A 16,275-nucleotide genomic window follows, 5' to 3' on the forward strand; every position below is an offset into this window, starting at 1 on the left:
TAAACAAGAACTAGACATCATCTTTGAATATTTTAGCGAGTATGAGCAAGTCTCTGGAGCCTCCTTAAATAAAGCTAAAACGGAATGTGTCTGGATTGGAAATGAAAAAAAACAAATTTCCCATAGATGTCCCAGAAGTTCAGCAATTAAAGGTTTTAGGTATATATATAGATAATAATGGCTGTGTCGACCATAACTGGTCAAAAAAAGAAGAAATAATACAAGATGAAATTGATAAATGGAAATCGTGTAATCTAAGTTATAAAACTAGAATAAATATTATTAAAACTTTTCTATTATCAAAAATACTGTTTTTATCATGCATCTTACCTCCGACAGAAGTTTGGATAAAAAGACTTCATAAAATATGCTGTAATTTCATATGGGATACGACTCGTGAGGTTACAAAACGTGAGCTCCTTTTAAGAGAAGGGAACTGGGAGGCCTTGGGGCTGTCGATATATCCGTAAAAACTAAAATAGCAGTGTGTAAAATCATCGCGAGTGGTATTGCCAGGCAAACTGAATGGATAGGGAACATCTCTAACTGGAAATCTAAAAAAGGTCCATCAAGGAAAGGAATTCCGTATTATAAACTGATGTTTTCCGACTTCACTAACAAATTTAAAGATCTAAACATCGATTGGGTGAAAGACTCAAGCAAAGAAATATATCTTTTAATTGTTGATCGAGTTTATAGTAACCCTGTGGCTTTCAGAAATTTGGAGGAAGACCAAAACAAAGAATGTCTCCAAAATTTACAGAATAAAATCCTATCGGAACACCTGAGAGATACAACTTGGTTAGTCGCTGTAAGAAGGCTCCCAGTAAGAGCGGTTGTAAAATGGAGCTGTTTTGTAAAAACCAGTAAATGCCCGATGCCTAATTGTAATGAAGAGGAAACACTCGAACATTTCCTGTTAGAGTGTTATCGCTCTAAAGAAACATGGGCTAAATTAAAAATCATTGGTCTCAATATAGAAATAAATATGAACTCAATTTTCTATGGCATTTTTAAAGAAAATTGTAGCAAGACCAAGCATGACTTCATTTGGTTCATAATATGTTTGACTAAATCTAAACTCTGGAAAACAAGGTGTAGAATGACTATAAATCAAACGTTTATATCCAGTGATGTTGTATTCAAGGACATTCAAAAAGAGCTAAGAAGACTAAAAAGCAGCACATCTTGGTTTAAAGACTCTTCAGTGTGGGACAATATTTGCGTGTAATTGTACTTTGACTATGTAAGTTTGTTTTGTTTTTTGTTTTTTGTTTTTTTCTCCCTTTCTTTCTGAATATGACTTGTGTAAGATTGTGAATTTTGCATAATTTCAATAAAACTCATTAAAAAAAAAAAAAAAAAGCAAGGGTGGTAATTAATACTCTCTTTTTGCAAGTGGTACCCTCGTTAGTAATTTGAAACTAAAGACTTTAACGACAACAACATCAACAACAAAAACACCTTTAACGAGGTGATAATTATCGCCACCCGGGGTTCGGTATGTCACCCCGTGTGGCCTCCTCGCCGTCGGCGGGGAGGCACTGGGTCAGACTACGTTACAGTGGAGAAGGAGAAGCTCCAGACAGGTCTGAAGTCGGAGTAAACCTTTTAAGTAGTCAATGGATATCGACTACAGATGTATACTCTTTTATTGCAATGCCTAACAGAAAAGAGTATGAAATATGTTTTACCAAAGAACAGGCACTTCAAACATTTTCTCAAATTTTTAATAATAATACAGGAAGTGAATTCTGGAAAAACTGGGAGATGACTACATCAGCTCCCCAAGACATAAAGAGCATTGTAGTAAAGTTTTGGACTGGGAGAATCGCTGACTCGGATGTAGAACAATACCTCTTAAGGTTTGGTGAGATACTGAACCCTGTTGACAAGCCGCTGGACCAGTTCGGGATATGGTATGGAGTCAGGAGATATAAAATAAAACTTAAGAAAAACCCCGACGGAAATATATTCCAGATACCAAATTCCATTTCCATGGGACCATACAATGGAACGATTACATATCCCGGCCAAACAAAACGATGTTTTATATGTAACGATTCTGACCATCAGGCAAAGGACTGTGAGAAAACAAAGTGCTGGAAATGCGGAAGCTTTGGCCACAAAGGAAAGAGTTGTAGAAATACACAAGTATGTAATTTATGTAATGAAACCGGGCATATATATTTTCAATGCCCAAATTCTTACAGCTATAAACTAAGAATGCCGAAAAATCAAAAAGACATTGACCAGAATGTAACACAAAGCGCACATAACACAGAAACCAAAACAAACGATAAAGCGAATAACAACTGGGAAGAAAATAAACTACACACAAGTGAGGACGACTCGACATCTGGGAGTGACTCAAGCAGCACCGATACCAGCGACAGCGAAGACGGCGAGGACTCTGAGAGCAGCGCCGAATCTCTGACCCCGGAAGGGAGACGGAAGACACCGGAAGTACCTGCTGGAAGCAGCGGAGCATCTCCGCCCAGTCTTTCGTCTGTGGAGAAACGGCAAGCATCGGAGTTTCCTGCGCTATCAGCTGTAGAAGTCGGCGAGACTCGGATCGGCTCAACCCCTGAAGGAGGTCTACAAGCCCCAGAGGAGCCTACGTGCTCAGAGGGAGAGACCGGAGCGACCCAGATCATTTCTACACCTGCAGGAAGTCTACAGGGCCGAGAGGAGTCATCGCATCCAGCTGGTGAAAGTGGAACAACCCAGACAATCGCCGACAACACAGGTGACACTGCGGACACTCCCACGCTGGCGAAAGGTAAAAACACTTTAGACTATCCATATAAACGCCAAAGGCGAAAGAGGAATTCTCCTGGAAATGTTGACAATGCAAAAAAGGTTAAGGAATGATGTATATTGCCTACTTTTCTTCCCTTTTTTTTTTTTTTTTTTGACACAATGTCTTTGATTTTAACTTCAATTCCTATATTACTTAAAAAGAAATGTGATATATGTCTGCAGGAATTGAGGTTAAATGATGTGGATAATGTTGAGAAAATGTAGACTAATGGACATACAATAATATATATCGGAGAAGATCCTTATCTTAATTTTTATGGTTTTTTCAAATTTAACTGTTGCCACATGTAATGTTAGAGGGATTCAGGCAAAAATTAATCAAGTGAAAAAGTTAAATATATTGAGTGGAGAACATGTTGATATTTTATGTATACAAGAGACCAGATTAAGCAGTTTTGCAGACGTACAGAACGCCCAAAGTTTATGGATCAAAGGTCCTTCAATCTTTTCAATAGGTGAAAGTAAAGCTGATGGTATTGCGACCTTATTTTATAACAATAAATTTAAAATAATTAAGAGCCGTGAAATAATTCCTGGTCGATTAATGTTTATAGATGTGTTTTATTGCACAAAAAAAATTAGAGTAATAAATGTATACACAGCACAGGATACTGTTGGTAAAATCCGGCTTTTTAAAAAGCTTAAAATGCTCCTGTGTGTCGGTTTCTATACCATTGTATGCGGTGATTTTAATACAATCACAGATGATAATGATAAAATTTCTTCCAAAATATGTAAAATTAGGAGAGAAGGTGGTGTCCTTAGATCTATAATGAATGAACAGCATTTCACCGACATATTTAGGACATTATATCCAGAGAAAGTGGACTTCACGAGGTTTGATAAAACATGTAAAACTAGAATTGACAGGATATATATTAATAATAATTTTGAGGCAAAATTTTATACAACAAAACTCTTGGTTGAGTCGGACCACTTGACAGTTATATGTGGCATTAGATTTAAAAATGAAGAAAGAAGAAACTATTGGAAATTAAACACACAAATTTTGAAAAGTCCTTTATTGATTATACAATTAAAAGAAGAAATTAATAGGATTAAAACTTTAGATATCCTCACTACCAATTATTGTGATTTGTGGGAAGTTTTTAAGATCCAGATTAAAAAATTTCTTAAATACAAATGTCTATGTTTTAATAAAGAAAAAAATGAGAAGTACAATACAATTATGACACAATATATAAACCTAAAACTAAAAAATACAAGAGATGAAAGTGAGGAAAACAACTTAAAGGATTTGAAAAAAGAGATAGAAACTTTAAATAATGAGTTTTTACTGAACATTCAAGTCCGAGCAGGAATAATTTCCGATGAACTTCTAAATCAAACAAAAGCAATTTCACTATTTAATAAAAGGAAAGAAGCCCAATATATCGAAGCCATTAAAACAGATAATGGAACTATAGCGAAAAATCCTAAAGATGTCAGAGATGCTGTTCGGATCCTTTGTTCAAACATGTATAACTCAATTGAAATAGATGCTAAACTTCTAAAAACCTTTTTGAATGTAAAAAATAGTGTTGACCCGCCTTCCAAGAGCTTAGGTGAGGAAATCAGAGAGGCTGAGGTTGTTGATGCCATTAAACAATTAAATTTAAAAAAGTCTCCAGGGAAAGATGGTCTCCCGTCTGATTTTTATCATGCATGCGCCATAGATTTGGCTAAATTATTAACGCAAGCCTTCAATGATGGGATCGCTAGAGGTTACATGCATGACTCGTTCTATGAAGGCGTTTTATCCTTGTTGTATAAAAAGGGTGAAATGTGTGATATCAACAACTGGAGACATCTCACCCTAATGAATGTCGATTATAAGATTTTTGCAAAGACCATTATGAACAGGATGAGTGACTATTTGGACGTAATAATAGCTAAACAACAAACATGTGCAATAAAGGGAAGATTTATGTGGGACAACTTGAACACATTAAGAGAACTAGTTTTTGATAAAAATGGTGACAGTTTTTACATTGTGGCTTTGGACCAAAGAAAAGCATTTGACTATATCTCAAGAGACTATTTGTGGGAGATTTTAAAACTGTATCAATTCCCTGAAAATTTCATAAACATGATTAAATGCCTTTATGTTAAATCGACGGTTGAAGTAAATGTTAACGGTTCTTTGACTGAACCATTTGAAGTTATGCGGGGTGTAAAGCAAGGGTGCCCTCTGAGTGCAGCCCTATATATTTTATCTATAAACCCACTTGTACAAAAAATCCAAGATGATCATAGACTTAAAGGTCTTCAAATAGGAAAGAACAGAGTCGTGATCTCTGCTTATGCTGATGACATAACTGTATTTGTGAAATCTAAACAAGAACTAGACATCATCTTTGAATATTTTAGCGAGTATGAGCAAGTCTCTGGAGCCTCCTTAAATAAAGCTAAAACGGAATGTGTCTGGATTGGAAATGAAAAAAACAAATTTCCCATAGATGTCCCAGAAGTTCAGCAATTAAAGGTTTTAGGTATATATATAGATAATAATGGCTGTGTCGACCATAACTGGTCAAAAAAAGAAGAAATAATACAAGATGAAATTGATAAATGGAAATCATGTAATCTAAGTTATAAAACTAGAATAAATATTATTAAAACTTTTCTATTATCAAAAATACTGTTTTTATCATGCATCTTACCTCCGACAGAAGTTTGGGTAAAAAGACTTCATAAAATATGCTGTAATTTCATATGGGATACGACTCGTGAGGTTACAAAACGTGAGCTCCTTTTTAAGAGAAGGGAACTGGGAGGCCTTGGGGCTGTCGATATATCCGTAAAGACTAAAATAGCAGTGTGTAAAATCATCGCGAGTGGTATTGCCAGGCAAACCGAATGGATAGGGAACATCTCTAACTGGAAATCTAAAAAAGGTCCATCAAGGAAAGGAATTCCGTATTATAAACTGATGTTTTCCGACTTCACTAACAAATTTAAAGATCTAAACATCGATTGGGTGAAAGACTCGAGCAAAGAAATATATCTTTTAATTGTTGATCGAGTTTATAGTAACCCTGTGGCTTTCAGAAATTTGGAGGAGGACCAAAACAAAGAATGTCTCCAAAATTTACAGAATAAAATCCTATCGGAACACCTGAGAGATACAACTTGGTTAGTCGCTGTAAGAAGGCTCTCAGTAAGAGCGGTTGTAAAATGGAGCTGTTTTGTAAAAACCAGTAAATGCCCGATGCCTAATTGTAATGAAGAGGAAACACTCGAACATTTCCTGTTAGAGTGTTATCGCGCTAAAGAAACATGGGCTAAATTAAAAATCATTGGTCTCAATATAGAAATAAATATGAACTCAATTTTCTATGGCATTTTTAAAGAAAATTGTAGCAAGACCAAGCATGACTTCATTTGGTTCATAATATGTTTGACTAAATCTAAACTCTGGAAAACAAGGTCTAGAATGACTATAAATCAAACGTTTATATCCAGTGATGTTGTATTCAAGGACATTCAAAAAGAGCTAAGAAGACTAAAAAGCAGCACATCTTGGTTTAAAGACTCTTCAGTGTGGGACAATATTTGCGTGTAATTGTACTTTGACTATGTAAGTTTGTTTTTGTTTTTTTTGTTTTTTTTTGTTTTTTCTCCCTTTCTTTCTGAATATGACTTGTGAAAAAAAAAAAAAAAAAAAAAAGCAAGGGTGGTAAAGGACTCGGTAAAGGAGGCGCTAAGCGTCACCGCAAGGTGCTTCGCGATAACATCCAGGGGATCACCAAGCCGGCTATTCGCCGTCTGGCTCGCCGTGGTGGTGTAAAGCGTATTTCTGGTCTGATCTATGAAGAGACTCGCGGTGTGCTGAAGGTGTTCCTGGAGAACGTGATCCGTGACGCCGTCACCTACACCGAGCATGCCAAGAGAAAGACCGTGACCGCCATGGATGTGGTATATGCCCTGAAACGCCAGGGACGCACCCTGTACGGCTTCGGCGGTTAAACGCTCTAACACCGAACGACGCGAATACAACGGCTCTTTTAAGAGCCACCCACATGTCTAGAAAAAGAGCTGTTCCGTGTGGACAAAAAAGGCTTTTTCTTTCGTGAAGCATAAGGTATCAAACGCTGTACAGAAGTAGCATAAGTGGTAGATCTATTTGTATTTTTTGTAATAAGCTATATATATGCACAGTATTAAATATTATAAACTGTTTCATTAAAACGATTTAGAAGATGATTTTAGTAGAAACTTCTATATTTCTCTCTCTCATACACACGCATACATGCATATATAATATAAAACGATTTTTTTTCAAGCCAATTGTTTTTTCATAGTGCACGTTGTCCTGAAAGTACAAGGGCGGGAAGGGAAACAAAGCGTAGCGGAGGACGAGGAGGAGGGAGGAAGCATGGAGGGAGGGAGGAAGCAGAGTGCAGTAGGAGGTGCCATGCAGGGGGAGGTATCGAATTTTGGCCAATCAAAAAAAGGTGTCTTGTCTGGGCGTTATTAGCATGTGGGTCTGTAAATAGAGCAGGCGCGAGGCGGGCGCTAGTCATTCTCTGTTTCTTTACTCGAGAAGCAGCATCATGCCCGATCCAGCCAAGACTGCGCCCAAGAAGGGATCAAAGAAAGCCGTGACCAAGACGGCCGGCAAAGGAGGCAAGAAGCGCAGAAAGTCCCGGAAGGAGAGCTACGCCATCTACGTGTACAAGGTCCTGAAGCAGGTGCACCCTGACACCGGCATCTCATCCAAGGCCATGGGCATCATGAACTCCTTCGTGAATGATATTTTTGAGCGCATCGCCGGTGAGTCTTCTCGTCTGGCTCATTACAACAAGCGCTCCACCATCACCTCCAGGGAGATCCAGACCGCCGTGCGCCTGTTGCTTCCCGGCGAGCTGGCCAAGCACGCCGTGTCCGAGGGTACAAAGGCCGTCACCAAGTACACCAGCTCCAAGTAAAGTGCGTTACCGCCGTCTTCATCAACCTAACGGCTCTTTTAAGAGCCACCCACTTCTCATACAAAGTAATTTCCTCTCTTTCGCTTTCTCTCTCGCTGTGTGTGTGTGTGTGTGAGGGGGAGGGGGACTTCTGAAGCGCTGCACTCCCGCGGATGTTCAGGCTTTTGGGTAATTCTAGCAGTCTGCTAAATGCAGAGATGAGTAAATCTAAACAGGGTTGTAGCACGGTTTCGGGGGTTGTATAATCTGAGCAATACAAAATGGGACTTTAGCAGCACAAAGTTATTCGTATTAAGATTGTAGCAACAGGAAGTAGTTGAAAATGGTTTTCTAGTAGCACATAATCATTCTAAATCAGGGGTGCCCAAACTTTTTCCTGTGAAGGGCCAAAAATCAAACTTGATTGAGGGCTGTGGGCCAAAAGTAAATGTTGCATTATACCAAACTGTATTATATTAAAATTAAAGTTGCCATGGTTTTCATTTATCATTTCATAATATTTACAAATAAATAAATTAATAGAAAATGTTAGTCTGTATCTGCTTCACTAATGCAGTTTTATTTTCAGAGTTCTATAGTTCAATGAAACTTATAGTATAATTAAAACATAGAACCAATCCCATTTATAATACATGTTCAATACCTAATACAACTATTCAAGCTATAAGCAATACAGCCACATGCCTGCAATATCAGTGACCTCTAATGAGACACATGAAGCTGGTCCTTATTTTTCCAACATTTTTCCAAATTGGGATGCAGTGGACTTACTGTCAAAGTCAGGATATTATGGTGGTGAGAGTCAGTTAGTTTGCATCTCAGTTTACACTTGTTTAAGTTCATCAGACTGAAAGTCTGTTCACAGTGGTAGGTACTGCCAAACAGAGACAGCATCACTTGTGCCTGTTTGCACATCTGTACCTGTTTGTGGGGACACGTTTGTAGAAATCTGTCAAGGGAAGGGACCTGAACTTGTGTTCAAGCTCAATTGGTTCCATCTGTAGATCATCACTGACTGTGTCCACACTGATGGTGAAGGGTTGAACAAACCACTCAAAGTCAGAAGCATTGTGTCTGAAGTCCTCAAAGCGTCTGTCAAACTCCTGGAAAAGGTTGCTGAGAACAGCATCATACTCAGGTACCTTCTCTTTCATCATGCCTGCCTCTCTAAAACAGGGAAAATGGGCTACATTTCCTGGATGTGGAGATGAGAGAGAGGAACAGTGTGAGATGGGGAGTGAAAGAAGAGAGAGGGAGGAAAATAGAATAAATAACTGACAAAACAAGGAAATTAAATCATGATAATTTAAGAGAACTTTGACACAAAATTTATCAGCTTGATTAACAAAAAAACCCAAAGCTGACACCACTGGATATAAATGCTAACTAAATATAAGTATTAATAATAACAATAACTGCACATAAAACTATGGTGAATATTATAATTGTGAATGTTAGCTGCTGAGAGATGTCTTCTGAGCAGCAGTAGTTTTTGTTTGAAGGCTCTGACGTGATAAAAAAGCTGGGTGATAATCTGGTCTTTTCCCTGGAGCTGAACATTTAAAACATTGAGCAGCTCTGTGACGTCCACCAGGAAAGCCAGGTCAGAAAACCATTTCTTATCCATGGGCTCTTGAATACTACCAATCTTGCTTTCCTGAAAAGCTCTGATCTCATCACGCAGATCAAAAAATCTCCTGAGAACTTTTCTTCTGTTCAGCCATCTAACCTCCTGGTGGTACAACACATCACCATATTGCACATCCATCTCATCCAACAGTACCTTGAACTGCAGGTGAGAGAGCGCCTTGGAGCGTATATCATTCACAATTTTGACGACGTCACGCATCACATCCACAAGCCCGATGGATTGGGCACATAGCTGTTCTTGATGTAAAATACAGGAAATCTGATAGCTGGCCCGTGTGGCACTTTCTTGAGCTGATGAAGGATGTAGCAGCGCGCTCTGCTCAGATCGAAGTTTAGCAAGCAGCTCGTTAGCCTTCTGTTTTCATGCCTCGCCGCTGTCCTTTGAGAAAGCTGAAGAACGTTTTGTTTCATAATGACGGATTTTGTACTCTTTCAAAACAGCAACTGACTGCTTGCAAACTAGACACACAGCCTTTGAATTGATTTCAGTAAATAAAAAGTCAACTTGCCAAACCTTTTTAAATTTCCTCTTGTCTGTGTGCCAGTGCCTGGATCTCTCCATTATTACCTGTTGACTGTCGCAATGCATGCTGGCCTTGAAGTATGCATGTACATTAAATGTAGAGAATAAGAATTAGAATTTTATTTAATTTCAATTTACATTTTTTGTAGCTCAAAAATAAATTTAAAAAATGTTAAATTAGAAATGAAGATCAGCATCAATTAAATTTCCCCCTCCCCCCCTTCTCACATATGGCATGGCGGGCCAAATCAAGCCACCACGGGCCAACTTTGGCCCACAGGCCGTAGTTTGGGCATCTCTGTTCTAACTGTTGTAGTAGCACGTAGTCATTTGAACTAATGTCACAGTAGCACCTAGTCATTCGAACTAATGTGACATTAGCACAAAGTCATTCAAAAGAATGTTCTAGTAGCACATAGACATTGAAAAGAATGTTCTAGCAGCATGGAATACAACACACACACACACAAGGCTATAGCGGAGCCTATAGTCACGCGCGCTGTGTTTTACACGGCCCCCAACGTGCTCTGCTTCCGATACTACACACACCACTCGACAGCTGCAAAGACATCAGGCTCGTTCACAAGGCTCCTCTTTAACTCGGCCCAGAACGCATACGACGGCCGTGCCTGCTTTTCGCCCGTTTTTACACACCACATCGCACCAAATGCGCAGCCCGCCGGCTTGAGTACAACGCGCGCCGCGCCTTTTCATGTGCGCTGCGCGAGACTGTTGCTCTCTAGCCGGCCGGGCCGGGCCACGGGAGAAACGAGAAAGCCCGTCCTCGCTCAGCGTGTGCTTCAACGTGTTGAATCTCGTCTTGCGAGTGGGATTTTCACCGAGAAATGCCATGAGAAAACACATCTGAGCGCGCGCCGCGTCCGTGCATTCATTCAGCGGCGCCCGAGTTGAGTCTACAACGCTCTCATATCTGTTTTTAAGACCAGCCGCGGGAAGGGAGGATCCTGTGTTACACACTAACGTACAGTGTACGACTCGTGTATTCTACGTAGTTCCAAGAGAGATGGCAGAAGTCGCACCCGCTCCCGCCGCCGCGCCGGCCAAAGCGCCCAAGAAGAAAGCAGCTTCGAGAGCAAAAAAAGCCGGCCCTAGCGTCGGCGAGCTGATCGTCAAAGCCGTTTCCTCGTCTAAGGAGAGGAGCGGCGTGTCTCTCGCTGCTCTGAAGAAAGCGCTGGCTGCCGGCGGATACGATGTGGAGAAGAACAACTCCCGCGTCAAGATCGCCGTTAAGGGTCTCGTGACTAAAGGCACTCTGGTGCAGACCAAAGGGACCGGCGCGTCTGGCTCTTTCAAGCTGAACAAGAAGCAGACCGAAGCCAAGAAGCCCGTGAAGAAAGCCGCGCCCAAAGCGAAAAAGCCCGCCGCCACTAAGAAGCCCAAGAAGGCAGCGGCCAAGAAACCCGCCGCCGCGGCCAAGAAGTCTCCTAAGAAGGCGAAGAAGCCCGCCGCCGCCGCAAAGAAAGCCACCAAGAGCCCGAAGAAGGCGAAAAAGCCCGCGACCCCTAAAAAGGCAGCTAAGAGCCCCAAGAAAGCGAAAGCTGTCAAGCCCAAGACCGCAAAGCCTAAAGCGGCAAAGGCGAAGAAGGTAGTACCCAAAAAGAAGTAAATACGTTTGTTTCTTTCATGCTTTTGTTCCTTAAACGGCTCTTTTAAGAGCCACCCATATTTTCCTTTAAAGAGCGACAATTCATGTTCAGTCAAGCTTTATGGAATCAAAGCAATACACGTTAGAAACATACAATAGTATGGATACACATATCTGCTACATATGTACACATAACCACACGCTGATGCTGATTTTAGTACAGTAGAATAGAATCCTGATCGTGATTCCTAAACGTCATTCCTGATCTCCAAAACCATCACAGAATATGTAGGATAACATATTGATACATAATAAATCAATGTTAATGATAATAAATAAATTCAGTATGTAGTTGTTACTTCGTGCTTTTGTATGAATATTCCCTTCTGTCTGTTTTCATTCGCGTCTCTCGCTCGCTCTCTCTCTCTCTCACACACACACACACACACACACACAGGGGTGGGAGGGGTGACGCTGGAATTCGACGGCCTGTTTGTGATTGGCTAATGTGCCACTGCGTTCTTAGCGAATAAGAGAGTGGCCGTTTTGTCTATATCACGGAGAGCTCGGGGTGTAACGTTTATTTCGCAGTTGCTGTTAGAACAGATCTGAGCATCAAGATGAGTGGCAGAGGAAAAACCGGTGGAAAGGCTAGAGCTAAGGCCAAGACTCGTTCATCCAGGGCTGGACTTCAGTTCCCCGTGGGACGTGTGCACAGGCTTCTGCGTAAAGGCAACTATGCCGAGCGCGTCGGTGCCGGCGCTCCGGTCTACCTGGCCGCAGTGTTGGAGTATCTGACCGCTGAGATCCTGGAGTTGGCCGGTAACGCCGCCCGTGACAACAAGAAGACCCGTATCATTCCCCGCCACTTGCAGCTCGCCGTGCGTAACGACGAGGAGCTGAACAAACTGCTCGGCGGAGTGACCATCGCTCAGGGTGGTGTGCTACCGAATATTCAAGCTGTGCTTCTGCCTAAAAAGACTGAGAAGGCCGTCAAGACCAAGTAAACTCGTCCACTGTTGCTCTGTCAGTACCCAAAGGCTCTTTTAAGAGCCACCATCTCTGCTTCAAAAGTGCAATTTTACACCCGTTTTTCTACTGAAAGTGTGCACTAGAAAGTCAGCACGTTTGAAATGACAACACAAGCGTTATACTTTGCTAATAATTATGTGATTAACGTTAAGTAATAGTAGTAATAATAATAATAATAGTGGTAGTTAGCCTGTTGCTTAAATGAAATCTAAGGGGTGAAAGTGCACTTCTAAGACAGCATATTTATAAATAAAAAAGGACTTGATAATTTTCTAGTCATGATTTGATACCATATTTAAATAATGACTATAAGAACAATAGCAGTTAGCGTGCTGGTTAAATGAAGTCTGAGGAGTGAAAACGGTTAGTGACGGCGTTGTGTGTGTTCCTAATGAACAAAGCATTTGTGTTAGAGAGAGCGCCAATAGAATAGAATTGTGGCGGGCGTCTTGTGTTTCGAACGGTGGCAGAGAAGACGGTCCAATAGTCAAAGGTGACGTAAAACATTCTATCGAATAGCAGACGAGCGCGTTCGAGACGCCCAATCAGCGCAGGGCGGCGTTATGGCTTAAGAAGGCCGCGTTCGAGCGCGCCGTTTATTCTGTTTTTCTATCCGTGAAGTGTAGAGCTTGACACTATGGCAAGAACCAAGCAGACCGCCCGTAAATCCACCGGTGGCAAAGCGCCAAGGAAGCAGCTCGCCACTAAGGCTGCCCGCAAGAGCGCGCCGGCTACCGGCGGCGTGAAGAAGCCTCACCGTTACAGGCCTGGCACCGTGGCTCTGAGGGAGATCCGCCGTTATCAGAAGTCTACTGAGCTGCTCATCCGCAAGCTGCCCTTCCAGCGCCTGGTGCGAGAAATCGCTCAGGACTTCAAGACCGACTTGCGTTTCCAGAGCTCGGCCGTCATGGCCCTGCAGGAGGCGAGCGAGGCATACCTGGTCGGTCTGTTCGAGGACACCAATCTGTGCGCTATCCACGCCAAGAGAGTGACTATCATGCCCAAGGATATTCAGCTGGCCCGCCGTATTCGCGGAGAACGCGCTTAAACCACAACTCCGTCTAACACCCACAAAGGCTCTTTTAAGAGCCACTTCATCGTCTCAGAAAACAGCAAATTTTCTTTCTTGGGCAGTTTAAGTATTAGAACGTGGTACAGAGAGAAGGAACAGTAATAATAATAATGTGTGTGTATATATGTATCTATCTATCTCTCTCTATATATATATGTGTATGTGTGTGTGTAAATGAAGTACACGGCTTTCTATTTCTATCAACATTAGAAAAAGGTTGGTTATTTATTTTGCATTTTCATGATAAATATAGTCCTATGAGTATTACATAATGTTTGTTTTTATAGATGAGCCGTTAATTGTGGTTATGTCCGAACAATACAATGCACAGTAATGAACTGTGTCTGTAAAATAGCCCAAACCTACCTTCTGTTTCGGGCGGCGTTGTGCTGGATGGAGCTTGACTGCCCCCGTGTGTCCAAACCCGGGAACGGCAATTTTCTAGAAGCGGATTTCTGGGCAAGAGCTATTACATGATACATACATTTCATCCATCATCCCTTTTGTCCCGTCCATGATAATTGTTTTTGTAATTTAATAATTGTAGACATGACCTTATCTTTGAAATCTTCTTCCCTATTTGTGGATATTCTCTCTCTCTCTCTCTCTCTCTGTGTCTATATATATATATATATATATATATGCATATATATGTGCACTGTATTAAATATTGTTTAATGTGTTTGTTTAAAACGAGTTAGAAGACGGTTTTAGTAGAAACATACTTCTATATTTCTCTCTCTCTCATACACACATTATATATATATATATATATATATATATATATATATATATATATATATATATATATACAGTATCTCACAAAAGTGAGTACACCCCTTGCATTTTTGGAAATATTTGATTATATCTTTTCATGTGACAACACTGAAGAAATGACACTTTGCTACAGTGTAAAGTAGTGAGTGTACAGCTTGTGAGCTCTTTGAATAACTGTTCTTTTATTACTGTGACACTGTCTAAATGTACATTTTGGACTCTCAAAAAGATGGCACCCATTCACGTGCATTCTATTGACTTACAGAACTCGAATTTCCTCGAAAAATTCTTTGTGTTCGGATGAAGAAAGAAAGTCACATAAGAACTTTCTTTTTTGGTTGAAATATTCCTTTGATGAAGTTGTCCTGTTGCAGTAATACATAAAGAATGATACGAACTGGTGTTATTTTGCACATATTGAATTAAGGTTTGTTGTGTTTCCTAGTTATGATTATAGCACATTTTTCATCACAATGTCTGAATGTGTCAAGGACCACATTTCAGGGATTTCGTCATTGCACATCGTAATTGGTGTATTTTGTATTTTTAATCTAGTTTTTATCGTTGCTGGGTTTTTTTTCTAGTCATCCACCAGTATTGAAGGCCATCTCAGTGCCAGGGAGGGCCTCCAGCCGTCTCTACTGGCATTAGGAAGGATCAAGGGCAGGATTGACAAATTCTACGTGGTAGTGGATAAGCACCTCATCCCTTGCACAGGAACCAGCTCCTTGAGTGCTATAGATGAACTCTTCAAAGTCCACTATGTGTTCAAACTGTCATATGAGGAAGCCCTTGTCAACATCTTTACCTTCCTGCAGACTACGATCTACAACATTGATGTTGGTCTTACCAGTGAGTCTCCCAGAGTAAAGGAATTGCGTGCAAAGCTTTTGAACCAGGTTAAATGTTAGTGTTTCTGTTGTCAAAGTCTGCATGCAAAGCCACGAGAGTCACGCACAGTTTCTATCCTTCGTTAAAGTTTGTGCGCAGCGTGGCTGTAGCCGACAGTATGTGACTTGGGTGAACTTGTAAAAGCCCGGAGTTTGAAGTTCTACATGCCTTTTGATCTACAGGGTCCAAATGGGTCAGATGAATATATTCACTATGAGGTGAATATATTGCACCTCAATTCATGCTGGTTTGTTACATCTAAGATACTGTGTTGAAAATAAAAGTTCAACCTTATACAGCAACTGATGTGTTGGCTGTTCTTTTATTGACGAGTACACACATTTTAAAGGTCTGCATTTTTAGGCAGACAGGGTGTAGATCACATTTAATTACACTAGTGTTGAAAATAACTCCATCAGGTTGAGCTATTGACACATTTACTGTAGATTCAACACTTTCTTAGTGTAAATGGAGCCTGTGAGGAGTAAAAAAACTACACCAATTGTGCTAACAGTGAACACTTACAGTGCTTGTTCAACACTATGAGAGTGTAGAAAAAAAAAAACAATACTGAAAGTGTAAATTGAACTCTATTTAGTGTGGACCTATATAAACTCTTGATAAGTGTTAATTTTAACACTGTGAGTGTAAAAATAACACTTTAAAATTTGCTGTGTACAATCAGAAATGATTGGGAAAAGGGTAAAGGTGGAGGGGTAGCAACTTTTGTAAGAAATGATGTGAGATATAATCTAATCAATAAAGGGAAAGAACACGAATCTGTGGTAGTCAAAATACGGACAGAAAAAGACAGTATAACGATATTCAACTTTTACAATGCCTGTAATAGACAGAGCACCGATACTCCAAATGCAGTATGTGGGTTGACGTGAGGGAAATTAGTATGGTGTGGGGATTTTAACACACACACACACACACACAGCACAATACAGGGGAGTAAGAATACAGA

At 40.5% G+C, this 16,275-nt stretch overlaps 4 protein-coding genes across 4 annotated transcripts; all 4 read left to right on the forward strand.

The window, feature by feature from the left end:
• The first annotated feature begins 7,224 nt into the window (after positions 1–7,224).
• LOC128604977 (histone H2B-like) lies at positions 7,225–10,044 on the forward strand. The gene has a single exon (XM_053620098.1). The coding sequence runs from the start codon at positions 7,380–7,382 to the stop codon at positions 7,752–7,754; it is 375 nt and encodes a 124-aa protein (XP_053476073.1). The 5' UTR covers positions 7,225–7,379; the 3' UTR covers positions 7,755–10,044.
• A 392-nt stretch (positions 10,045–10,436) lies between these two features.
• Positions 10,437–11,843, forward strand: LOC128604966 (histone H1-like). Its single transcript, XM_053620083.1, has one exon. It carries the CDS (start codon positions 10,952–10,954, stop codon positions 11,552–11,554), a length of 603 nt encoding a protein of 200 aa, XP_053476058.1. The 5' UTR covers positions 10,437–10,951; the 3' UTR covers positions 11,555–11,843.
• A 167-nt stretch (positions 11,844–12,010) lies between these two features.
• LOC128604975 (histone H2A) lies at positions 12,011–12,688 on the forward strand. The gene has a single exon (XM_053620095.1). It carries the CDS (start codon positions 12,154–12,156, stop codon positions 12,538–12,540), a length of 387 nt encoding a protein of 128 aa, XP_053476070.1. The 5' UTR covers positions 12,011–12,153; the 3' UTR covers positions 12,541–12,688.
• Positions 12,689–12,939: 251 nt separating this feature from the next.
• On the forward strand, positions 12,940–13,630 carry LOC128604971 (histone H3). The gene has a single exon (XM_053620091.1). It carries the CDS (start codon positions 13,203–13,205, stop codon positions 13,611–13,613), a length of 411 nt encoding a protein of 136 aa, XP_053476066.1. The 5' UTR covers positions 12,940–13,202; the 3' UTR covers positions 13,614–13,630.
• The last annotated feature ends 2,645 nt before the right edge of the window (positions 13,631–16,275 follow it).

This window comes from Ictalurus furcatus, unplaced genomic scaffold (assembly GCF_023375685.1).
Source record: "Ictalurus furcatus strain D&B unplaced genomic scaffold, Billie_1.0 scf6, whole genome shotgun sequence".
Classification (NCBI taxonomy): Eukaryota; Metazoa; Chordata; class Actinopteri; order Siluriformes; family Ictaluridae; genus Ictalurus; species Ictalurus furcatus.

Excerpts from the sequence above, each read along its gene's own strand:
- LOC128604977 (XM_053620098.1), top strand. The coding sequence starts at position 7,380 with ATGCCCGATCCAGCCAAGACTGCGCCCAAGAAGGGATCAAAGAAAGCC.
- LOC128604966 (XM_053620083.1), top strand. The coding sequence starts at position 10,952 with ATGGCAGAAGTCGCACCCGCTCCCGCCGCCGCGCCGGCCAAAGCGCCC.
- LOC128604975 (XM_053620095.1), top strand. The coding sequence starts at position 12,154 with ATGAGTGGCAGAGGAAAAACCGGTGGAAAGGCTAGAGCTAAGGCCAAG.
- LOC128604971 (XM_053620091.1), top strand. The coding sequence starts at position 13,203 with ATGGCAAGAACCAAGCAGACCGCCCGTAAATCCACCGGTGGCAAAGCG.